We start from the raw sequence: 25,924 nt of genomic DNA, 5'->3' as shown, positions 1-25,924 counted from the left end.
GATCACACCAGTGTGTAATTGATGCTCTCTAAGCGATATTCATTTGATAGCTATTACTGCTACAAAGTAGTTTTGACAAAATGATTAACTCTTCCCAGGTTTGTGTTTAGGGTTTTGAGAAATTGAGCTATAGTTTCAGAAAACGTGTTTAAACGATTGAGAAAAACTTTTATACATATTTTGTCTTCACCTGCAGAGTCGAAAAAATGGAGAGAGAGAAAGGGAGAGTGATACAGTGTCTGTGATTGAGGGAGCAAGGGAGAGAGAGAGAGAGAGAGAGAGAGAGAGAGAGAGAGAGAGAGAGAGAGAGAGCGAGAGAGAGAGACATTTATAACCTCTTCATGCTGTTCCTTCCCTATCTGAGCTCATCTTAATGGAGGGCATTAAATCAAAATGGCTGGACAGGGCGCCTCTGAGATATGACAGCATTTATCACGCCTCCGTTTCCTAATGACAGGGGAACAATGGGTGGAACACCGCTAACAATGTGTGTGTGTGTGTGTGTGTGTGTGTTTGTTTGTGTGTGTGTTTGTGTGTGCATGTGCCTCTGCGTGTGTGTGTGTGTGTGTGTGTGTGTGTGTGTGTGTGTGTGTGTGTGTGTGTGTGTGTGTGTGTGTGTGTTGGTCCCCCAGAAGGATGGAGCGTGTGGGGACAGTGGGCTGAGTGCAGCAGTGATTGTGGAGGGGGGGTCCAGACCAGGAGCAGAACGTGTCGTTCTCCCCCAGAAGAGTCCTACCTGTGTGAGGGCGTGCTGGAGGAGGGCCGGCCCTGCAGGAACACCCAGGCCTGCACGGGGGCACTCGGTCTGTAGAGCTCTGTCTGTCTTCGTGTCTGTCTGTACGCTGTGTGTCTGTCTGCTCTGTGTCAGTATGTCGGTCTGTGGGACTGTGTGTTTGTGTGTGTGTGTGTGTATATCTGTATGTGTTATTTCTGTGCATGCTTTTTACTGTGCATCCACATACCTAGTTTAAGATGTGTGTGTTTGTTTTCCATTGTTGGTACGTGTGTAACCCCCCCCCGCTGTACCACCCTCAGTCATTGTCTTCCGCAGAAAGAGTGCATGTTGGGAAGGAGACTTTGGCATGACATCATTAACACATGATGAACCAAATGGTCTTGATAGACCAGGATCTGGAACACTGGAGAATACCAGGCATTACAGAATGAAAGAATGAAGAATGAACATTCATATAAAATAGTGGATTAGCTTCCCTGTAGATTATCCGGTAATTTGTTATCCGGCATTTAGCAAGCAGTAATTACAGCTATCATATGTTACATTAACGTTTTCTGTTGTGAGCAATTACCCAAATAGAGCAGATCCATTTTTTTTCTTTTGGGACAGAAACATAATTACAAAATGCAAACGCTACAAACCACAAAACACTGGCAGATGTTGAGAAACAACGCACAGCGCAACACAATTTTCAACACCAAACTTCCCAAGTCTGGCTGATGCATCCCTGCCTGACCCATCTTGTCGTCGGGGAGTCCCCTGCATTGAAATTATGCTCTGCATGACTCAACTGAGGCCCCGGAGGTTTCTAACTCTCATCCCCCTACCCCGGCCTCGCCCACCACCACCACACACACCCTCTTCCCCCGATCCCCATCTTCCCCAACTACCCCCTTTTAGGTAAAACCCGTCAGCTCTCTCGCAGCCAGTCCCTGCGCTCGGTGGACAACCGCAAGCGTGATGAAGCAGACAAGGTGCGGGGTGGACAGCAGAGCCCACAGACAGGTAAGACAAACGGGAAGCAGGGAGGGAGCATCAGTCACCTCGCCCAGCTGGGGTTCACGCTTGGTAGCACAGCGGTACCGACAGCCTAGGTAAACCACAAAAGATCATCTTGACATGCACATCTTTCAAAAACGTCCCCCCCCCTCTGGAAAAAAGTGAGAGTGCCTGCGGGGATTAATTCCAACATGGACCCTGACTGAATCGTTGTAAAGCTGTATCGTTTTGAATGAGGTCATGAAATAAGTTCATACCCTAATTGTGTATCCTGATTCCATACGGAGTTCCCCTTCCCCTACATCCTTCTGTTGCAAGTCGACAAATCATCTATGTCGAGTATGCAATCTTGACATTCAATTATTGGATAGAAGTGATTGGCCCCATTTTCTCCCCGATTGGCCAAACCCAACCTGGTGCATCCCTGGCAATCATGGCCGTTGGTAGATTGAACTGACATATCCCAAGGCAGGTGGCATCGACTTCCCTTTGAAGTCGATGCAAAGGATATGACGCGGGAGACCCCCGAAGCCACACAAAACGAAGCACACAATCAGAAACACAACCTGCCCTTCATCAAGCCACGACCATCTCATCTTTCAGCCAATGGCAGAGTTGGACGGGGGCTTGGGGAGGTTCCTGTCCTGCATGCTAATTCGGCTTTGGCTCCCTTTCCCTTTTTGTTTTTTCCCTTGCCTCCCTCCCCTGTGATCCCCCACTCTCCCTGACCCACCCTCCCTCCCCAGTAGACTCACCCTCCTCGGGGGAGGAGTGGTCGGCATGGAGCGTGTGCTCGGCCACTTGTGGGGAGGGCTGGCAGAGCCGCACGCGTTTCTGCGTCTCCTCCTCCTACATCACCCAGTGTAGTGGGCCGTTGCGGGAGCAGAGACCCTGCAACAACTCGGCTGTTTGTCCAGGTAAGGCAGTCTAGTGAGGGCCCCCCCTCCCACAACTCCACTCCCTCCTGGCAACCACAACCCCCCCCCCCCCCCCGGCGCCTTCCTCCGTCTGACCAGCTTTCTCCCGGCACTTGCCCTATCGGCAACAGCCCCCACAGTCGTCTCCCCCACAACATTGAGACTCCCCTGAACCTCTCGCCACACTGTCTGATGAACAGTTACCTCGCCCCAACACACACACGCACGCACTTTGCGGTGTGCTTACGACATCTCAAACAGCAGGGGAAGAGGCTCCTACCAGACATCAGATTGCCAAACCACCACAGGACCAGGGGCAGTGACAGGCCGTTTTCGATTAAGCTCCCCGCTTCTTTGTTGATCAGAGAGCAATGCCCCGTGCCCGAGATCTTTTCACTGCGCTGAACATTTTTATTCTGCCTTGTGGGGAAGGCTTGCTAAGTATCAAACGCCGTGTTTGAGCAGCAGCGCCCTGCTCGTCGACCATGAGAGGTGAGTAGCAGTGTGAAGGATCGCCCCGAGGGGATCCCAGCCACACGAACACACAGAGAACACATACATATATACTGCACGCTAGGGCAATAAAGCGGCCCTAGTTGAGTTTGAGCACGGAACACATACAGAGCGCGCTGAGGCCGCTGTGGCGACCTCTGAGCCTCCTGTACAAACAACCAGCATGGTGAAGGCTGTGCATCGCTGCCTCGCAGCTTCGTCTGTGTCTTTCTGTCTATAAATCATACCCTAGCCGCTCTGATTGCAGTGCACGGAGTCTGGGATGAGTGGTCACCCTGGAGCCTGTGCTCCTCCACCTGTGGCCGGGGCCACCGGGAACGCACACGCTCCTGTAAGCCCCCACAGTTTGGGGGAGACCCCTGTCCAGGACCGGACAAACAGAACAAGTTCTGCAACATTGCGGTTTGTCCAGGTAAGGAAGAACTTTCTTCGCGATTTTGAGAATCGGGTTCATAATCTGTCTTTTTCATGCCACACAGCTTGACACACGTTTTGTACTACGTTTTTTTTAGAGATTTTGAGGTTACATTAATATTCATTAATGTAATTTGATTTGTACTTTTCATTGTTGGGCAAGGCACAGTGAGGTAGAGTGGCGTTGTGAAATGAGCTGAGAGGCATTATGAAAGGAGTTTCCTATTGTGAATTCATATTAAAGACAAAAGTGTTTTTCTTAAATCGTTATGACTGATTTCTTTTAAGACTATATTCTAAGTTTATATTTGGACTACACCCTTTCAAACTAAAATCTCACGCAGAGAATGTTTCAAAAAGGGATACAAAAAACTAAAAACGCACAATGTGCTAAAAGGTCAAGAAACGTGTCCTTCCAAACAGCCAACACACCAGGGATTACAACAGCTAGAATATAATAGAATACGACTTTATTGTCCAGCCTGGGGCAGAAATGTGCTTTTGACCACAGTCACATTAAAACAGTACATACCATATCGACACATATCACATAAAACAAATCCATACTCCATCCATCCAACTGTTTATGTTTGATTGCATCAGGTCTTGTATAATAGAGCAATTACATTGCAAGTTGTATCTTTCCCCTCTGGTGGGCAAATCAGCTAATTCAAATGGAGAGTTCATCAGTTGGAATACCCCCCACGTGAATAATGCACCATGCCTCCTTGGCTCGCTATGCGGTAAATCTTTGTCTCCTTTCAACCCTGTGCCTCCTCAGTGGATGGCGTGTGGAACGAGTGGTCCAGTTGGAGCTCCTGCTCCATGACCTGCTCCAACGGGACCACCCAGCGCACGCGGGAGTGCAACGGGCCCTCCTACGGGGGGTCCGAGTGCCACGGAGGCTGGCTGGAGACAGTGGACTGCTTCCTTGGCGACTGTCCAGGTAATGAGGGAGCGCGGCGAAGACAGACCTGCTTTTCGAATTCCCTGAGAATTGATTTTAAAATCGCTTAGCTACAAATCAATCCAGGTTCTGGGAAATACATGAATGACATGCTCGTGAAACACAGTCCCTCCAGGCCATTAGGGTCATATGGAAATGGCTGATGGTCAGGAGGGTTAGGACATGGTTAGGTGGTCTCTCTGCTGCAACCAGCTAGAACAGACTCCCTGAAAGCTAGAGACGAGCCCCAATTTTGTCCACTTTTAAGTGTAGGCTCAAAATGTTTATTTTCACTGCTGCTTTCTTTTATAGGTTTAAGTTTGTATGCAGGTAGGGGTATTTATATGTCTGATCCATATGTGATGAATATATATCAACTGGCTATATTTATTTAATCCATTTCTCGTTTTTTTTGGGGGGGGGTTATTTGGTTGAACATTGCATTACTTTGATTACTGCTATATAAATTACCTTGCCTTGCCTCAAACTTGTACATTCATGACGTATAATCACAACATATGGCCTCTGGTTACAGTGGACGGAAAATGGCAGCCGTGGACCTTGTGGACCGGCTGTTCTAAGACGTGCGGGGGCGGGAGCCAGCAGAGACAGAGGGTCTGCTCAGGGCCAATCTTCGGGGGTCAGCCCTGCCCCGGGGAGCAGGAGGAGATCCGGAAGTGCAACGAGAAGAGGTGCCCTGGTAGGACCCCTGCTGAGTCACTGTGTGGTGGGGGGGGGGGGGGGGGGACAGACGGACAGATGCGATGTTGGAAAGGGAGAGAATTTTAAAGTATGGATCCTCTGCATCCCCTCTCACCCGTTCCGCATGTAGAACCTCATGAGATATGCGGGGAGGACAACTTCTCCAACGTGGTGTGGAAGATGACCACCGCCGGTGAGACCGCCGCGGTTCGCTGCCCGCCCAACGCGATGGGTGAGTGACCACCGGCCCTCTGTTATGTCCCCCAGCAGAAGAGCGACCTCTGCTCTAAACACTTGTCGTCATCTCCCTACAGGACTCATCTTGCGCCGTTGCTCGCTCGACGAGGAAGGCATCGCCTACTGGGAGAATCCGACTTTTATGAAGTGCATATCGAATGATTACCGTAGCATTCAAACTCTGGTAAGGAGGGAGAGGGGTTCTGGCATGTGTGAGGCAGGTGACTCAACAATGAAATGAGTCATTAAGTGTCCGTGTTATATACGTAATTGTTGAGCTGGCTTGATTGTTCTCATATGAATAGCACAGCAGGCTATTTGGGAGAACACCAGTTCTGTTACAGTTGGTTTTTGAAAACCTCAACAGGAGGTTATTATTTTCAAATGGCTTTTTATTATGCTGACATTGCTATAGCTCCGGATTCTCTCAAGGGAAATGCAGCAACAAAAAAGACGAAGATTTTTGCTCATAAGTTGAAACAAAGCTGTAAAATGAGCCCTCAGCAAGCCCATTGGTGTCCCCCCGGAGGGATGATCCTAAAGGCTAATTGATCCTGCTCCCTTCTGCCAGACTCGAGAACACTTGTCAAAGGCACAGCGGGGCCTCGTGGGAGATGGAGTTTCAGAGGTGATGACTAAGCTGAGGGTGACATCCAGTGACGGGACCAGCTACAGTGGTGACCTGCTGGCCATAGTAGACGTCTTGAAGAACATGACCGAGATCTTCCGAAGGGCCTACTACAGCCCCACCACCGCTGACATGCGGGTAGGTGTGCAGGACCGAGAGAACAGAAGATATTATGACCATTATTTACATTCAGATTTCAGTGAACTGCGCTTTATGTCTCCTAAGTCCACTCACCACCCGACCATGCCTGATCAGTTGTGTTGCTTTTCAGAACTTTGTCCAGTCCGTTAGTAACCTGCTTATGGAGGAGAACCGGGAGAGATGGGAAGAGGCACAGCTGGTGAGAGCGCTATACACCTCTCACACGCTTAGACGAAGGTTCAGAATGTCCTCGGTGTGTGCCTAAGTAAATGGGGGTACAAATAAAAAATAAAAGATTATTTAAATTAAGATCCTTATAAAGCCATCGGTAAAGCGATCCGGCTGGTGTAGCATGCTTAATTACTTAATGAATTTATTCAGCAGCCCATAGTGATCATGCTCTAGCTTGCTGTTTGCCAATGCTTGCCTTGGTAAAGTGTGTGTCCGCTGACTGGCTCAGGAGCCACGTCAGGACAAACGATGCATCTGGGAACATAGTTGATGCATTGTCATCTATCAAGAACAATAATGAATGAAATCATTTATTAAATTTAACTAAACCAAAGGGGCCGCCACAGGACTGGTTTCCTGGCCATAATTGGAAACAGAATGACACAATTAGAAGAATGAGTCTGTGTGTTAACCAAGATCTCGTGGTAGTTAAGGGTTTTTACCAAAGAACCCAAAAATACTCCAATCTGTTCCAGCTTGGTCCCAACATCAAGGAGCTCTTTCGTCTGATCGAGGACTTTGTGGACGTCATCGGCCTGAGGATGAACGACTTCCAGGACATGTACGAGGTCACCGAAAACCTAGGTGGGCTGTCTTCTAATCACAGTATTTATTATTATTATATTATAATAAAGGCTGCCCTGCTTTACCTGTTTTACCTTTTATATGGAAGGTTCTGCCCTATTCATGTTTTTTTTCATTCGGAATATGTTACATGTGAAATATCCGAGATACACATATGCATGACGCAATACTGCCTAGAGGCTATTGCCATGGCAAAGGATGGATATGAATTGACAATTTCTTGGGCATGTGACTGCTTATTGATTCACAATGACTAGATTGACTAGACTAGACTACCTGAGTACAACCAAGGAAAAATAAAGTTTGTTGTGAGCACAGTTGATTTGACTGACCTTGCTGGCATGGAGATAAACAGTGTTGGGTTTGAGTAGGTAGACAGATACTGACAGCGACGGGTAATGGGGGACTGATGGCCTATTAATAGCTATGCCAGTTCGCTTGTCTGGAGCCAACTAACCACCCACGCTGTCAAATGCGGGTGTACCAGCATTTGACCTCCGAGTCCCTTTGTTAACTTTGTAAAAAACACACACCCACACACTGCATGCACAGAGGCCTGGCAAACATCTGTCCCGATCACATCGGATCTATTCATGCATCCATCTGACCATTTATCTGTCTATCTATATATCTACCTATCTGTCTAGTCTATCTCTAAGATAACAAAATACAGCGGGGAAAAACTGTACAGCATTAGCAATTGAAAAACAGAACATTTATAACAAGAGGGTGCACGTATCTTTATACACAGTATGACTAGTAGTGAATGAAACACTGAAAATAATTTCTATGTCTCTCTGGAACCTGTCTCTCTACCACAGTGCTGAGCATCCACAAGCGCCCGGTGATGGGCAATGCGGACATCAGCTTCCCCATGAAGGGCTGGAGGGGCATGGTGGACTGGGCACGCAGCTCAGAGGACAGAGTCACCATCTCCAAGAATATTCTGTCCAACGGAAAGCCAGGTGGGTTCAGCACCACTGCTTACTTCTGCCAACTGAGTCATTGAGCAGACACTGTTATCTGAAGTGACTTAAAGTGATTTGTATTTAGGAACCCGGCTGCATAGGTAGGATTTAGGAGTCAGGTTGTAAACAGAACGAGCAGAAAAGAGGAAAAAGAGCAGAAGATTGCAATTTTTGAAAGAAAATGTCTTCTGCATATCGCTATAATGTAGTACCGCATTACCGCACCTGTGATTGACAGGTGAGATGGATTTCCCCAAACCAATCAGGGAAGAGATGCCCTGATGGGTCAGAAATGAGCCAAGATCGGTCTTTAATCTAAATGAGCTCATACAGAGGCAGGCACAGTTAACTTGAAAAAGATATTATCACAGAGCATTTCACTCACTAATAGCTGACGGATGGCTATGCCATTTCAAACTAATTACACGCAAATTGCAGCTCTTAAATCCCACCGACAGCACCTTTAAGTAGAAGAGCTACGTATCTTGCACAGTGATGCCAACAGGTAGCCTGGGGACATTGGAGATCGGGCCAACAACCCTTCTGGTCTTGGAGTCCATCATCATCATCACCCCCAGACTAGACTACAGGACAGAATTCAAAACCTGGTCACAGAAGTTGGCCTCAGACAATATGTGGGACCCGAGAGAAAAGACAAAACAAACTAAAGTAGGCTATTGCACCCTAGTTCCGAGTGTTTACCGGCGGATTGTTTGGCACCTGGGATGATTCTCACAGCCCCGGGCGGCCCCTCTCACCTATGCCACATGATAATTAGCCCGTCACTCCTAATCAGGAGTCAACAGGCGCCAATCAGTGGCAATTAGCTTCCATTTTCCTCCCAGCTGGGAGAATCGTCTCTGTTGCTGCGGAGACATAAGCAGCCTGTCAAGCTTATCACTCGCCTGCCTGACGCATTGTACAGACCCGCCGGGCTCCAGGGGCTCAAATGGCACTCGGGCTGTCCGTTCTGTAAGCGCTGGATAATGGAATTCAGGCAAACATCCTTGGTAGAGCACGATAGAGAGAGACCACTGGGGCAGAAGTTCATGCATGAGTGCACTCTCGGAGCTGTGTGTGTGTTGAAACGGTTGGCTTGGTAGCGCCGGCCGTCATCCGGCGAACACACAAATAGATATTTAACACTGACACCTGATGACACCTGACGGTCAGCGCGGCATTGGCTGAACATGTTTCCATTCAATTTGATTGATACACATGCACACGCACACTTGCACACACATACACACATGGATATGCTTAGCCAAATACTTAATGTCCAATCAACACAATATATCTACTTTACATATGTGCTTCCCCTGACATAAACATTGACTAAGCCTCACTGTGACATATTGGTAAATCAGCAGTCAACAGGGATGGGGCAAAAAGAATGTGTTTGGGTAAGATCATTGCTTTCTGCAATGTGTCAACTAAATTGCATGATAGGTTTGCCATATGTTATATATGGTACATTCACTTACTAAATCTAGTGATTGTGTCAATAATGTACACAATGGTACTTCAATGAACTTTACTTACTTTTCTTAATTCCAAGATAAGAACAAATATTTAGGCCTACATTTAGAATTGTGGTTTGTATGGGTTAGATGTTATGAGTACATCTAACCTGCGTATTGGTATGATTGTATCTCCTTATTCAACAACCACCACAAGGCTCATTCATTTTATTATGTTTGTGTTATGTAAGATCTGGTGGAGCCCAGCAGTTGGCTTCAGCCAGTGCACAGTGACTCAAGAGTACGCTAAACCACACAGAAACACACACACACACATCCATACACACACCCAACCACACACACACCAACATGCACACGCAAACATACACAGACTACATAACCCACACCCACTCACACACAAAGACAGTTACCTTCACACACACACACACACGCACACACACACACACACACACACACACACACACACACACACACACACAGACACACACACACACACAAAGTGATTCTCCTCTGTAGTGCACCTCAGCCATGGGGAACTCATAGGCTGCTAGCAGCATTCACACTGCCCCGGAGCAATTTAAGGCTGTCTGGTTGCTCCGCGGAGGAGAGTGTCGGGAGGCTGCAACATCTTCAGAGGGAGCAGCAGACGGAGCCCTGTGGTGATCATCTGGGGGCATGATGACGGCCAACGGGGCCCTTGCTCCCCTTTGCCCCTGGTTCCCGCCCTGCCGTCCTTCCCTGGCATCACCTTGCCTCTGGTCTTTTTCTAGTGGGGGGGGGGGGGGGGGGGTTCGGACAGTCCATTACATGTGACAAACGCCACTTTCTTTGCTTTTCCTCCTCTCAACTCTTCCCGGTAGTGGGTGGGAGGATGGGGGGAACCTGTGAGAGTTGCGTAGATGAAATGATGTCTGCTATGACTATGTCATGAAAAACACCCATGGACATCTCAGATAACGCATGCATATTGCGTCTGCACATCATGAGGGACTTCTTTTGCATGAGTGCGTTTGTGTGTATGTGTATACGTGTGTGTGTGTGCGTGTGTGTGTGTGCGTGTGTGTGTGTGTGTGTGTGTGTGTGTGTGTGTGCATGTGTGCGTGTGCGCGTGTGTGTGTGTGTGTGTGTGCGAGCACAACTGCAGCAGTGACACAGAGTGTGAGACAGTGTTTATAGCTGACTAGTCATGTAGGCCAGCTCCAGTAGGAAAACCTCTTGGGGCTGGAATAGAGGAGGAGGGTGAGGAGAAGAAGAAGGGGGAGGAGGAGGAAAGAGAAAGACACAAGCAGGGCTAGTGTTATCTTTATGTTTTTCCTACTCCCTCCACAGTTTGGGGAAAAGCGGGCCATCTCTGTCGGGTCAACCCGGAGCTCTGAAAGCCAGGGGTATCTCTCTTCTCCACGCCGCTGCTGTAACAGGGCTCGGGCTGGTTGGCCTGATGCTTGGTGGTCTGACCACCTTGTTCACTGGCCAATGCTGTCCTGCTTTCGTGTGGATGCTTCTTGGTGAATGTTGGCATGTGCCTTCCAGTGTGGGCTTACTGTCTTTTCCTCTGTTAAAGATTCGGTTGGCTCGTCAACCTTTGTGAGCGGCATCGTTCTGTACAGAAACCTGGGGAGCATTCTGTCGCTGCAGAGGTAAGGACGTTGTACTTCAAACGAGGGATTCATGCAAAAGCATGCACATCATGCTCTGTCCCTCTTTACCGCCGTGCTTCACACCGTGAAGCGAGTTCATTGAACTATTCTTGACCCTTATTTTAGAGGCATTATCTTCCTAGGAAGAGTTTCCTATTGTACCATTTCTTGTGTTTTGCTTGTTTCTGTTTTGATGTTTGCGGTTGTGTTTATGGATAAGGGCAGCCATGCATGTGCTATTTTTGTTTGCGCACACACACACACACACACACAGATGCAGACTCCTATCTATTATGCAGGGCTGTGGATGTTGGGAGTAAGCAGCACTCCATTATGGTAATCTGGTTATGCTGCATAATGATCCAGTAAAACATATGATGGGAGGGAAGAGAGGGAGAGAGAGAAGTGTCCTCCCACATCCTAGTATCCAGCTCTCCTGGTGTGTTCTTTTACAGGAGGGGTTATTATGGCTTCTTTCCATACCACTAGACACCTTTCTCTCTCTCTCTCTCTCTCTCTCTCTCTCTCTCTCTCTCTCTCTCTCTCTCTCTCTCTCTCTCTCTCTCTCTCTCTCTCTCTCTCTCTCTCTCTCTCTCTCTCTCTCTCTCTCTCTCTCTCTCTCTCTCTCTCTCTCTCTCTCTCTCTAAAAAGGATGGTCTTTAGGAAGGAGACAAGGTGACAGTAATGTTTAAGTTGAATGATTGTGGTACTCTGGTTGTTTGCGGGTGATGGTGAATACAGGGTACAATGTAACTGAGAAGGCACAAGGACAAAGGGTGTAAACAGTCCTACAGTAGGATTTTGTTGTGCAGTAATTTAAGATGCATTTGATGATTTCACTCCATGGCTTCTACCACCTGGTCCAATTTAACATGATTGATAGTATCTGTAAAATAGGAAATTGTAATGCATACTAAGCAGAACCTTTCAAATGTTAAAATGTCTATATACGTTTCTGACAATAGCATGAGCTGTTGTCTTGGATGAAATCTTCAGTTAGGGGATTTTAGCTTATAGTTGCATGGAAACGGCGACACTTTTAAAAGAAGCTGTTTGATTGTGTGAAATTTTTAATCAGTTGGCTCTTTTTTTGTCCTCCCCAGAAACAACACCGTGGTTAACTCCAAAATTGTGTCTGTGACCATCAAGCCAACACCGGCATCGCTCTCACTTCCTGTGGAAGTGGAATTCTCTCACCTTTACAACGTGAGCTACTTTCCAAAATACCCCCTCCGGCCAAGCCAAACTATACAACTAATACTTCCAATTGCATTTCACTTTGGTCGCTCTTGAGTCAATGTGCTTTGCAGATATTACTGTGGACATGTTTTATTTATTTGTTGTTTTTTTTAATCAACACATTTCAAACTAATGCTGTCTCTGTTCCCAACCCGGCCAGGGAACCACCAACCAGACCTGCATATCGTGGGATGAGAGTGACAGGTAAGGCAGTCTGCCTCTTAGTGCATTCGATCATCCAAACAGGCGCTCGATTCTTGACCTTGTGGCTGCGGTAGCGAAAAGAAAAGAAAGTAAAATAACAAATACAACTTAATAGAATACCAAACCCTTCATTGTGTGTGTGTGTGTGTGTGTGTGTGTGTGTGTGTTTGTGTGTGTGTGTGTGTGTGTGTTTGTGGTTGAGTCTGAGTTTCAGTGTGTGTCTGTGTGTGATGGACCAACGTTCCTCTGTTTTAGTGTCATCATTCATGCAGCTAAACAGACACAGCTTCAGAGATTACAAAGCGTTCTGCCGCCTATTTTCATGTCCGTCTAGCCTCCGTCTTCTTTAAGCTGACAAACTCTACCAAGGCCTCCCCCCCCCCTGTTGCCTAAAAGTGCAGAGCGTGTCCGCGTTGTGTGTGGCTGCGCACGGTACGCCATGAAAGTCGGCTCTCACACCTCACTGACAACGATGCACCATGTGGAAAATGAGAAGTGTCGCTCAACGCTCCTTTACCCCCTGGATCTCCAGGCCCACGCATGACACTCACCGCCACACGTCAAAATGTAAGGGAGCTTGGAGCGGGGTACAAAACGGAGTGATAAGAGCGGTAGAGAGATACAGGCCGAGAGGTGGCGAGAGAGAGAGAAAGAGCGAGAGCGAGAGCGAGAGAAAGAGAGAGAGAGAGAAGGATAGAGAGAGAGAATCCTTGCCCAGAAAAGCAAGGCAAGGGGGGAGGACAAGTGGAGAAGAGCAAGGGGGAAACAATTTTTAATTTGAGCGCTTGGTAGGGACCCCAATTTTGTAGCACCCTTTTGAAACCACCTTGCTCCTCAAAGTTGCTTGTTTATTTAAACACAGAGGTAAGGAGGTTGTGTGCATATTCAAGTGTGAGAGCAAGATAAAAAATAAAGAAACTACAAATAACAAACATCTCGTGCCCATGGCCATATTGCAGTGCAGGTTGGACATTTGCATTTAGATGGGTGCGTACACTTGTTGTTACAGAGATGAAGAGCACAACGCTCTTTGCCTCAGTCTGAGGATTAAAAAAAGAAGTGAGGGAGGGAAAAAAGTTTTCGCTTGAGAAATGCAGGGAAACGGAAAAACGCAGAGAGAGAGCTAGGGGGTTCGGGATGGTGGTTGTGAGGACGCACAGTCAGACTAAAGCAAGTGAATGGTGGAACGGAAGATCAGAGGAGCACAGTCTGAAAGTTCAACATTAAAATACTTCCTGGGGGATCTTATCACAATGACTATAAATATGCAGTGATGCTCAGCCAACCACATTCAGAGTGCGGAGCACCAGACTGTGACTGCATATGCATGCACAAAGTTCATGCTAATTATTACAATAACACACGCACAAATAAAAACATTTAAACAAACTAGCCCACATCTGAAATGAATCAGTGTTACATCATTGAAGCTAATGTTGTTGTAGTGCTTTGGTTGAGTGCCGCCGTTGCACTAAACCAAGCAGTAAGGTTTAGTGCAACGGCGTTTGTCGTTTGTTGTCGTTTGCAGAGCAAGCAGGTGAGCTAAGATAGATCTTGAGTGTCCCTTGTTTGTTGAGGACTTGTGCTAATGGCAGGCTTGACTTAATCCCTTTAGTGCTTGAACAGCACGCATTGCAAGGTATGAACAGGGCTTTTAAGAGAGGGGGAGAGAGAGAGAGACGAGTGGTATGGAAAGAAGCCATGAGCTATAGAGATAAGTAAAGAAAGATGGGCATGCTAAAATCAGAGAAATAAAAAAAGAGGAAAAAAGAAACAAGGCAACAATGGAATGGGAGAGGAATCTGTTCCCCAAGTGGTAGGTGGAATCTCATCAGTACCAGCGCTACTCCCTCAGCCCTGGCATCTCATCAGTACCAGCAGGGCTGTGAAGGGAGCCGAAGCTGTAAGGGGGAGGAAGGCGTGGAGTGTGTGATAAATGAGTTAATATTTTGGGGGAGAAATTAGAATTGGAGGGAGGCGCCCCTGTCCTGCTGATAAGAGATGTGTGGAGGGTTGTTGAAGGGGCCACCCTTCAACTGAGAAGAAAATCAATAATTTAACCCCTCAGTGTCTCTCTCTTCCTCTCTCTCCTTCTCTCTCTCTCTCTCTCTCTCTCTCTGCTTTTCTATCACAACAAAACGACCAAGTGTGCGTTTATTTGTGTGTGTGTGTGTGTGCATGCCTGTGTATTATTGTGTTTGTGTGTGAGTCACATTTCCGGTGTTAAATATATATGCATTTGTGTAAAAGCTGGTCGTGTCTTAAGGAAAAGAAAATGAAATCCATCCAACTTAAATCCTTTTGAAGACATTTTGAAGACAAGTAATCAAGTAGAACAAAAAGTCAACTGATCAACTGATAGTGTATATAATAAACGGAACATGATCAGATTATAATCCATGCAAAATTAACTAAAAGTGATTATCGTATTCCTTGGAGCAGTGGGGGGGGGGGGGGGGGGGGGTATGCACTCAGGACTTCGCCTCCATTGCTGCAGGGCTTTTACTTCATGGCACTGTTTCTGGCTGGGAAGGCTCTCCCATGCAGGGCTGCTGGACCGCCACATAATGAACCATCTAGTCTAGAGGCTGTGGCCAAGTCTGTCTGTGGGCATGCGTGTTTGCTCGAGTCGAGCATGTGTGTGTGTGTGTGTGTGAGAGAGAGGAGAGAGAGACAGAGAGAGAGAGAGGGAGATGGAGTGAGAGGTCCAACCGTGTCATCCACAGAGAGAGACAGCGCTGAGTTGTAATATATTGGATTTCTTTCAGAAGTGATGTGCTAGGGTCAGCAGCGAACCCTTCTCCAGAGGCCATGCAGCCTCTGCTCTAAACCTGTCCCCACCCTGCTCCACCACCACCACCCCCACCACAAGCACCACCACAACCCACACCACCACACCACACATTCTCATACATCTATCCTTTTTTTTCTGGGTGGCAATTTTGCTCCCTGCTCTCTCTTGATTTTCTCATGCCCAAGTTGCCCTTCAGCATTTGTCATCCAGATGCACTTTGGGTAATCCTGTTTGGTTTCGGCACTGGCGGTAGGCTTAAAGTCTACTGAAAGCAGAGCGATAATTTGTTTGGGAGAAATACTGTTAAGACACTTTAACTGTCTGTGAACAACTTGAGACCTTGGTCCGCAAGTACCAATGATGGTTTTAAGTTGTTTTGTTTTATTTATTTTGACATTTTCCTTTAGGGCCTGTGTGCGTTGTGGTGCGATACTTTGAAGGCATTCCTGAAAACGATTTGTACTGTACATGCTGCCCTTGTGCTATACAAGCTGCTACATGGGTTTCCAGAAGGCTAACTTATTTTTTCTCTTCTGAGACATTTTAGTGTGTTTGATATTATTCTGTAGATGGATGACCTGTAGAAAGTATCATATTGTAGCATTAATGTGTAAGAAATCTCATGCAAAATACATTGGGGAGAGTTTATAGGAAATTAATTGGTTGAAGGATAAGTCAAGATGTCACAACCTGCGGCCATGACTCAACTATTTAACTGGAAGATAGGGCTGTTGTGTGCAGTTGTGATAAAAAAATAAGTGTCTGATTAAGAGCTTAAAATGTGTTTTATTGTGTAGGCTATGTACATACAACCTAGCTACGAGAAGGTGTCAAAAACGAGGGGAAAAGGCATTGAACAGTGTCATCTTTGCTCAAATTATTATTTTAATGGATTGTGCTCTGACAGCTGTGTACTTTGCACAAGTTGCACAGAGCAAAAGCTCTTGGCTTTGTACTTAAGTTGGTTGGAAGGCCTGCGGATGAAAATCCAATCTATTGATTTCAAAACTCCAGGAATGATGAATATTATTCTAAGCACTGCTATTTTTAGTGCCTTAGAAACACACACACACACACACACACACACACACACACACACACACACACATATATGTATATATATATAGGTGTGTGTGTATATATATGTGTGTGTGTGTGTTTCAATCGTAATGCCAATTCAATGGGTCATTTGACATATTGTCTGGGTCTATAAATGAGGTATAAAGTGGTTTATTATTTCGTTTTATTTGCTCACTGTAAGTGGCAGTGAGCCACGCGGTCCTCAAATCGTTTATTGAGACGCAGTCGCTGTCGTTACGGAGAAGCCTATAGGATAATTAACGATTCAAATATGGTTGCCTAATTAAAAAAAAAAAAAACGCGCCAATTAACGACACCGATTATTTTATGAAATTGTTAGTTTCGAGTATTAGATCTATTGAAAGAATTGCGTTCGATATATTTGTTACCATTAGTTTTTTTCACACGTATTTTCGGGGATATTTCAGTTTCCACTCTATCGGAATAATAATGTGGCCAGGCAGAAAGCTGTGCAGCGCCCCGCCACAGAGACCGTTCATCACCGCGTTCGCTGCGTTCTGCGCCTCTGCTCGCGACCGGCGAAGATGTAACGTGGATTAGGGCTTCATAGTTAGCTCTAACGTGGGGGGATTTGAATATCTTTGCGGCTTTTATTCACCGCTGCATCGTCCTCTCTCTCTCTCTCTCTCTCTCTCTCTCTCTGTTCCGCAGCTCCTCGCTGCTCGGATCGTGGTCTGCCAAGGGCTGCAGAGCCGTGCTCGTCGACTCATTCAGAACCAAATGCGTGTGTGACAGACTGTCCACCTTCGCCATTTTAGCACGGCTAAATCCTGACATGGTAAGTCCCACCGACACCTCCCTACCTATTTTTTTTTGGACATTGATGTATCCGAAACAATGTGTTTTGCGAGTTAGGTGAATGTATCTGTCAGGTTTTATGAAAAGGGCGTCATTGTAACATATCAACAGATCCCTCGCTCCCTCCCTCCCCCTCCCTCCTCTCTCCTGCTCCATCTCTCTCTCTCTCTCTCCCCCTCGACATGGCACCACTGTATATAGCCAGCTCGGTGTCTTCACTAATAAAGCGTATGGGCATATTCAAAAAAATAATGCATATATATATCCCGAATAGGTTGACGTTTGTTCAGCAAAGCAAGCCACACCGGGCTGTTGGTCACCTCTGCATTTCAACCGCACACCGCACAGGATGTTTACCGACAGATGTGTTGATTTGCATACATTACATCATGGTAAATAGGATTGTAATGTGGGTGCCGTGTGAGGAATCGCACATCATCTCTCATGTCTAATAGTAAGACATATGTGCACCACAATTGATTAACAAACTGATGTTCAAATCTAAATTGCAACGATGCCAATCAAAGCGTCGCTCCTTGTGTTTTCCACGTCTCTGGGGCTAGGGGCCTACACTATGCAGACATGCAAATCAGAAATTGCAAATTGGGGCAGCATAGCAGTATTTCTGATATAACCTCAGATGGTGGTTTCTGCTGTGCTGTGCACCATGAGAGAATGTGTGATAAAGGACATGGACATCACTGATGAATTCCACTGATTCAAGTATGTTTTCCCAGTTTCTACTGGGAAAAGGGCAGGGTCTTTTGGTGATTTTTTCTGTGTGATTAGTTATTATTAGACTGGAAATTGCTTCGGATGCAGTTTGTTTGTTGCCCTGGTAACAGCATAGGCACTCAGGGCCCTCTTAAAGACGTAGCCGACGCAAAGCAGAAAAGTCGCTTGCATTGTTTCAAGAAAAAGATATAGGAGATGAGGCATCCCACTAACTAACCCACTGCCCAGCTTCACCAACAATACATGGATGGAAACTTACATAGGTAGCCAATTAAGGTTTGGTTTGAGCAGACCATGGTATGTTTATTTTTTTCGGTTTGTGCTTTGTATGTGTGTGTATGTGTGTGTGTGTATGTGTTTGTAAATGTGTGAGTGATTGAATATGTGTGCATGTGTGTGTGTGTATGTGTGTTTGAACATCTTGCTCTCTGTTGCGTATCCTAGTATCCTAAAGCCAAGATTAGTCAGCCAATGGAAGGCTTTTGTGCGAGTGGAACCATATTAAATGGGTGCATTCCAACATGCCGCATGATGTTTGCTCTGTCTAGCTTGTTTTCTAACATACACATGTACAACCTCAGATGTATGGAACACTGCCGCTAACATGGAGCTCGGGGGGGGGGGGGGGGGGCAACGCGTGCCATATGAGTTTCGAGCCCATCACCCCTAGCCTAGCAGCATGTGTGCTAATAGTAGTGAGCACGATGGCTACCGCTTCTTGTTGGAAGCCAGCCCGCTCTGACTCTGCCTGTAGCCACTGTCTCTCTCTACCTGGGCAGACGACAGGCCGTTCTCAGCACTGTCGCAGTCTGGAGCTTTCACATGCCCAGAGGGAAGCAAAATGGTGGCAGCTTGACTTGCTCCCCATGCCAACGATGGGGGGAAAAAAAGAGAAAGAGAAAAAGAGAAATGGAAAAGGCCAGTTCTCTCTCCCCCCACAAACACACTGTGATGTTGGTTTGCTATGGCCATGGTTAGCAATGCTAATTATTCCTTTTGCAACTCCATGATGGCTTCTAACCGGGCCTGGCTTCCTCCTCTGTACGTCTGCAGCTAGCCATCGACAGCCCTAGCATGACAAACACCCACCCTCTATCTGCCCTTCTCCCTCTCTCTCCCTCTCGCTCTCTCTCTCATCCCTTTGTATCCCTCCACATCTCAGTCAACTCCTCGCATAATTTCCCCCCTGCGCCGCTTCCGCAATACATCGTCACACTCTAATCTGTCTCTTCTTCTGCTCTTGTGCTTTTTTTTTTTTTTTTAACATATATATATATATATATCCTTCCGCCACCTTGGCTGTTCCACCCAACACACAATCTTGATTCTGCTGCAGGCTTTATGAAATTCAATCAGGCGTCTGCAGACGGGGGAACAAAGCAAGTGCTTTGGAAAGCACCGTCGGTTGGCTAGTTTTGCAAGAGAAATGATACAGGGAAAAGGGATGGAGAAAAAAACTGCGGTTGACGGTTGTGCTTGGTTCCCAATATGGGGGGGGGGGTGTTTTGTGGGTGGGGAGGGGGAGGAGGAGGGGTGCATCGAGTAACACCTGCAGTCCTTGCTAGGGACGATCGGTCTCCATCGAGAGAGACAGAGACATAGAGAATGAGATACAGAGAGAGAGAGAGAGAGACAGAGAAACCGAAAGAGAAAAGGGAGAGTAGAGTCCTATATAGGTAGTCAAGCCCTAAGGAGCAGGAAATGTTTTCTGTGTGAGCAGCGACTTTCCGTTCCACTGAACTGATAATCTAACCCCCACCCACCCGAACTGCTTTGCTTTTAGAGCGGGAGGGGGGAGGGGAACTCGCTGCAGTGTAGATTAATCAGGGGGATTTAATTAACTTGGCCTCGGCACACACATCAAACCTGCAGACAAGACAGGCTATAAACTCAGCCAATTATCTGCGGCTTGAGGGGTCCACGTGGAGAGACTCCCTCATGTCACCCTGTTCCTCGTACCTCCCTCACTCCCACGCGTCTCCCCTTCCCCCCCATAAAATATCATCTCAGCAGACACTTCCACATCATCTCAGCGGACCGTCGCTCCCCCACTCAAACACCTGGGATGGAACAGATCGGAAACACAGAGATTACTTTCTTTTTTTTTTTACATTGGGATAAAAACCTAAAAACAAATCTGATTTCAATCTGTCTTTCACTCTCAGGCATCAACTCGTCTTTTAAAATAAGCAGTTTCATATACCTTTTATTTGCAGCAAACATGTCTGAGGCTTTGGAGGTGTTGCCACTGTGCCCTGGCCTGACATGTGAGCTAGCATATATGCTAGCTCAGATTGTTCATGCTAACGTTTATCAGTCTTTAGCCTTACTATGCTGATCTCCAGCTTCATTAGACAGGGCTATATGCAGTATTTCGCATGGCTGGCTAAACATGTACGTGTGTGCGTTCGTCCGTGTGTACACATGTACAGTAATTATACAAGTGCGACCCAGATATAAAACGCAAGACAAATGCGCCATGGTGCCAGTGTGATAGCTGCTGCAGGAACTGCTGCCATATTGCACTGTTGCCATAGCGATGAAGACAATGGCTGCAGTAGTATGGAGAGAACGCTCACAGGACTAGGAAATCATTCTTTGTGTTGCTTTATTAGAGATCTGCGTACATACGGAATATGAGGCGTTCATATGCAAAATTCTGTGGACCTAACCGTACTGTAGGTGGTGTATGCTAATGCCCAGGGGGTGAGGTGTGTATTTTTTTCGTATTCTTGTAAAATTCTGTTTCCATTCACCTTGAAGTCACCTTGCTCTCCATTGACTAGACCTAAACAACAGCCTGTCTGTTAGCCACGCGCACCGGCGTGTATCTGTGTCTTTAAGCACACACACGCACATGCCAGTGGGCGTGAGGGCAGAATACCTTTTGTGTGAATATCACACCACTACGAGCCCTGAATATTCAACCCTGCCTGTGTGTGCCTTTCCTCCAGAACATGGATAAAACGCAGCTCCCGTCCGTCACGCTGATTGTCGGCTGTGGGGTGTCCTCCCTCACTCTGCTGCTGCTCATCATCATCTACGTGTCTGTCTGGAGGTAGGCTCCCACAACGCATGCACCAGTACGACCACGGAGACGACCCCGATTATTGAGGGTCTGCAAAGCACCGGACACACCCGTCATCATGTTTTGGGAATTGCGTGTCCATAATAGGCTTGAGTCCTGTACAAAAGCGAGAAGAATAGTACAGCCCTGCTACATTGCTGCTCTGTTTGCTTTGCTCTGTTTGAACAACGGGATTCTAGTTTCTTTTTTTGGGACGTGCTTCAAATATGAATCAAAATCACTCTGTGTGCTTTGTGCGGGAGAGACTTTATCCAAAGTGATCCTTTCAGTGATTTTACTTTTCATTTGTCATTAATGATGAGGTAAGGGTTACGCATCTGGCTCAACGATGCCTAGGGATAGATTGCAGACATAGGGGTTCAATAGCCTGAACCTTTCACCTTGGGGTCACACCCAACACCCTGGTCATGGGACTGGCCTGCCCCATATTGAATCCTAGTTGCATGTGAAATGTCCTCTGTGGCATCGCTAGTAATGTGGAGCTTTACTTGTAATATTAACATGTGCTATTGTAATTTTTTTTATAATTATATTCTCTACCCTTTTTCTGAAGGTATATTCGCTCTGAACGCTCGGTGATCCTCATCAACTTCTGTTTGTCAATCATCTCCTCCAACGCCCTGATTCTCATTGGTCAGACCCAGACACGCAACAAGGTGAACACTGGACCTCTATAGGTATTCCACGTGGTTTGTTGTTTGCCCATCGTGTAACAGTTTTACAGTTCTCGAACAGTTAGAGCACCACATGTATAACTATTGTGCCAAGTCAAACTCTCACTGATAAACGTGATACATAACTGACATAATTGTCAGTTATGTATCACGCATCTATCCACCACAACCAAGAGCGCTTACAACGTTCCTTGATATCTGATCCATTTTTGGCCTAACAAAATATGGCTGTTGAGACGTGCATTACATTTAGCTAACACAAACTGCATATTAATAGGCTCCAAAATACTTTTATTCAGACCATCGGCGCAGAGTGCGAAAACTTTAGGTTGGGTAAAGACACTGAGTTACATTTGATAAGGTAAAATATAAATATTCAGTCAAAATGACAACAAAACATATTTGAATTTTATGGAAGTAAAGAAAAAGGCTTAATTTCTATATCAAAATGGTCTGCAGACAGGAAACAGTCCACAACCCGGGGAGTCCATAACAGAGTCTACATCACATAAATAATAATACATTAAACTTATATTGGACTTTTCTAAATACTCAAAGATACTTTACAGAGTGAACGCAAAGTAAAAATAATTTAATCAGAACGTATATAAGTAAAAAAAGATAAAATGATAAATTACTATAAAATAAAATAGGTAGCTAAAAAACTGAAATAGGTAGAAACAACTGAACTGAACTGGCTTACCACATGAACTGGCCAACCACTTAGAACGTACGCCCAGAAATATATGAATATACAAAAAAAAATCTGTAATAATATCTTATTTGAAGCCAATATTTAATTATTATTAATTCCCCCATCTCTCACCCTTTTTGTCTTTCTTTTTCGTCCTTGACTCTCTCACTCTTCATGCCTCTCTCTCTCTTACTCTTTTTGACTCTCTCTCTCCCCAGGTGTTGTGCACCCTTGTGGCTGCGTTCCTCCACTTCTTCTTCCTGTCCTCCTTCTGCTGGGTGCTGACGGAGGCGTGGCAGTCCTACATGGCGGTCACGGGCCGCTTGAGGAACCGCATCATACGCAAGCGCTTCCTGTGCCTCGGCTGGGGTGGGTGTGAGGGGGGCCGGCAGCCTTTCTAACTGTCCGTGTGTCTCGTGTTCTCTTGTCCATCAAACACCGTTACCTGTCTGGGTGCATCATGGCTAATGTAGCAGCTTGTGTGTGTGTGTGTCAATCCTCCCCCAACCCCCAGGTCTCCCTGCCCTAGTGGTCGCCATCTCCGTCGGCTTCACCAAGGCCAAGGGATATGGAACGCCCAACTAGTGAGTAGCTCTGACTTTGTTGTACTCTGCGGGTTGTTGGCTTGCCCATACTGCGTTGGGTAAACTCCTCGGTTTGGTATAAAAATACGATACATAAATGGGAGGGTTACCAGGGGTTGGGAACACATGCGCGGAGGGTCATTCACCCTTCGGCTTCCCATGGCTCTGAGGTCGTTCCTACCTCCTACTCTCTCTGGCGCTGTCAACCCTGAGTGCCGTGCAGTGATTGCGTCCGTGTTCAATTTCATTTAATCCTCCTAACTTCATCAGACACAAACCTCACCTCCCTTTGCCCCTGTGCTATACAGCTTTAGCCCTTGCCTTTGATTCTTACGTTCTCCCTGTTTTTCTCTCTCACCATCACTCTCTCCACCACCCTCTCTCCCTCTCTTAGTTGCTGGCTCTCCCTGGAAGGTGGCCTGCTCTATGCCTTTGTGGGACCTGCGGCCGCTGTAGTCTTGGTACTTCCTCTCTCTGACACTGCCCACCCGAGGAAGCCCTATCCCTCTGCTCTTCCCTTCACATCTTTAAAACTCTGCTTGCTTTTAAAGAGCTCAGAGCCAAGCCAACAGACAAACTTGTCTTAACTTGACGCCTATCTTCAAGCATCAGGCGATACTTTTCAAAGGCAACGGCTGATCATGTAAAGTCATCAAGCCATCATATTGTTTTATTTTATCCTGGCCATTGTGGACCCCTGATAGCAAGGTGTAAATATGTAAAGGTATTTATAAAGCTAATTATGGCGATGAGTCAGTAACTGTAATAGGGTCACCTATTTGACCGCTAGGATTAATTAAATGTCATCACTGAGGTTTGCCAGGGCAGAATGTCTTTGTGTTGGACGAATATAATTACTACTGTGAGATGTAACTAAACTACGCTGAGCTCAAATAGGATTGTTTCCTCATTTCACTCCGTGTTCAGAAAGTACAAGCCATCCCGTTGGTTGTGAATTCCTCCTTGATTGTTTTCTATTCCACTTCATTAAATGCTTAATGTGTATAACCATGCTATTTTAGTTGGTGGTATTTAGCATCTAAACGCAGCCACCAATTTGAATGAATAACTCCCATGCATGTTACATTTAATCAGTGGCCGTTGCCATCAATTTCTGGATGGCATTAGGAATTGTGTTCCTCCTTAACCACAACGTCTCTCCTCTTTCTTCCCAGGTTAACATGGTGATCGGGATTCTGGTTTTTAACAAACTGGTGTCCAAAGACGGCATTACTGATATGAAACTGAAGGAGAGGGCGGGGTATGCGATATACCACTCATCCATTCTGATTATGGACCTATAACCAGCCTGATGTCCGGGAGCGGGGGTGGGGGGGAAGAGGATTTGTCTGGAATGATATCCGGAGCTCAGAACCAGAGCAAAATTATCTTGTGTTCAAGACCATCAAGAAATAACTCACAGGAAATTGCAACCACTTAAATATGGGCAATTTTGATCTAGTTCCACAACGGGATGAGAAGTAATTATTTCCATTTTAAAAAATGTATCTCGATTAAGATCAATGGAATTGGCTTTGCAGGGTCCTGGGCCCCGAAAAAGGGTACTAGTAAAATGAAAAAAGGAATGCTATCAGTCCGATAAAAGAGCGTCTGGTTACTGGTCCTGCTACACGATTGACCCAATGATCAGTCATCTCACCCTCCTGAGTTAATTTTCCTGTTGTTTTGTTTTTTAGTTCTTTGTGAGTTTTAACTTTGTTTTGGGAGTCAGTGTTTGGTTACACATTCCTCCAGCTCGTATTGATTTGCGGGGGTTGCTTTTAATGTGATTTTATGTATTTATTTATTTGTTTCTTTTTCTCCTTTGTCTTTGTTGTTGTGTTATTCCTGTTTGGACGTTTAGTGCAAATGGAAGCAGGGTCACTTCTAACCAAGCATATAGTTTGTATTATCCATTTTCACTCTGTGGGTAAACAAATATATATATATAAATACACACTATGGCATCAGGCTCTCAGACCGCTCAGCCTTTCATTAGTTTCCTCTCTTGCCAGATATAGTCAATTAAGGGTTATACTGTTTTCAAAAAGACCTTTAGATTTACATGTAGCAATTTAGTAAATGCTTTTACCCATTGTGACTCACATGTGCAAGGTGAGGACAATCAGCATAAAATCATTACTGGAGTAACTACAACATTGTCGGTGCTGCATGGCCGAGTTTAGTCCTAATAACAGAGCGAAGAGTGGCAGTAGAAATCAGGAATTCTTTAAAGTTTTTGTATTTGTGCTAGTCAAGTGCATCATAGTTTATAAAGTAATTGACATCCTGAAGTTGAAATAACTACACATATGACAGAATCTATGCACCCTGCTTGCCTTTAGCCTGAATGTTGGCTGTTAGGCCTTTACTTAGTGTTGTTGTGTCTAATTGTTATTATTTATCTATATCTGCCTCTCTCTCTCTCTCTCTCTCTCTCTCTCTCTCTCTCTCTCTCTCTCTCTCTCTCTCTCTCTCTCTCTCTCATCTACCAACTTGAACAATGTTTGCCTTTCAATGATCTCTTTGTTCAACTGTACTTGTTTTATTTTTGCTGTCTGAAAAGTCATGTTTGCACAGAATCCCCTCTCTCTCACTCAGGGCTCTCCCATCAGGAACACATCAGCCTCAGAGGCCCTCCCCCATGTCATCTGTGATTGGGTAAAACATATCTGCCCACCTCACCCTTTTTTCTTGATGTATGGCTAATAGCCCCGCCCATCACCAAACCCTGCTGCCTCCACTCTGCTAGCAAGCACCTCTGATTGGCCTCCTTAGTACACCCCTCGCTATTTACCCTGCAATTTACCCTAACACCTGGTAGTGCAATAGTAAACACATATTAACTTAACCTTATTGTTTGAGTTCTGACAATTTC

General features: G+C 46.0%; 1 protein-coding gene across 1 annotated transcript in view; it reads left to right on the top strand.

Annotated features, from left to right (window-relative positions):
• Positions 1-25,924, top strand: part of adgrb1a (adhesion G protein-coupled receptor B1a) — a gene marked incomplete at both ends in the record, with an annotated part of 52,612 nt that overhangs the window by 17,588 nt on the left and 9,100 nt on the right. Inside the window, 22 exons of the mRNA XM_079747676.1 lie at positions 633-803; positions 1,637-1,741; positions 2,482-2,652; positions 3,398-3,577; positions 4,361-4,525; positions 5,061-5,225; positions 5,358-5,459; positions 5,542-5,648; positions 6,036-6,230; positions 6,364-6,432; positions 6,941-7,049; positions 7,871-8,014; positions 11,060-11,135; positions 12,239-12,341; positions 12,535-12,578; positions 17,125-17,251; positions 20,961-21,064; positions 21,648-21,750; positions 22,681-22,831; positions 22,977-23,046; positions 23,441-23,507; positions 24,222-24,307. Of these exons, the coding sequence (XP_079603802.1) occupies positions 633-803; positions 1,637-1,741; positions 2,482-2,652; positions 3,398-3,577; positions 4,361-4,525; positions 5,061-5,225; positions 5,358-5,459; positions 5,542-5,648; positions 6,036-6,230; positions 6,364-6,432; positions 6,941-7,049; positions 7,871-8,014; positions 11,060-11,135; positions 12,239-12,341; positions 12,535-12,578; positions 17,125-17,251; positions 20,961-21,064; positions 21,648-21,750; positions 22,681-22,831; positions 22,977-23,046; positions 23,441-23,507; positions 24,222-24,307 (2,614 nt within the window). The remainder of the gene's footprint in view (positions 1-632; positions 804-1,636; positions 1,742-2,481; positions 2,653-3,397; positions 3,578-4,360; positions 4,526-5,060; positions 5,226-5,357; positions 5,460-5,541; positions 5,649-6,035; positions 6,231-6,363; positions 6,433-6,940; positions 7,050-7,870; positions 8,015-11,059; positions 11,136-12,238; positions 12,342-12,534; positions 12,579-17,124; positions 17,252-20,960; positions 21,065-21,647; positions 21,751-22,680; positions 22,832-22,976; positions 23,047-23,440; positions 23,508-24,221; positions 24,308-25,924) is intronic.

The sequence above is a fragment of the Pollachius pollachius genome (assembly GCF_949987615.1).
Source record: "Pollachius pollachius genome assembly, chromosome: 1".
NCBI lineage: Eukaryota > Metazoa > Chordata > Actinopteri > Gadiformes > Gadidae > Pollachius > Pollachius pollachius.
This window is presented reverse-complemented; position numbering and strand designations above follow the sequence as displayed.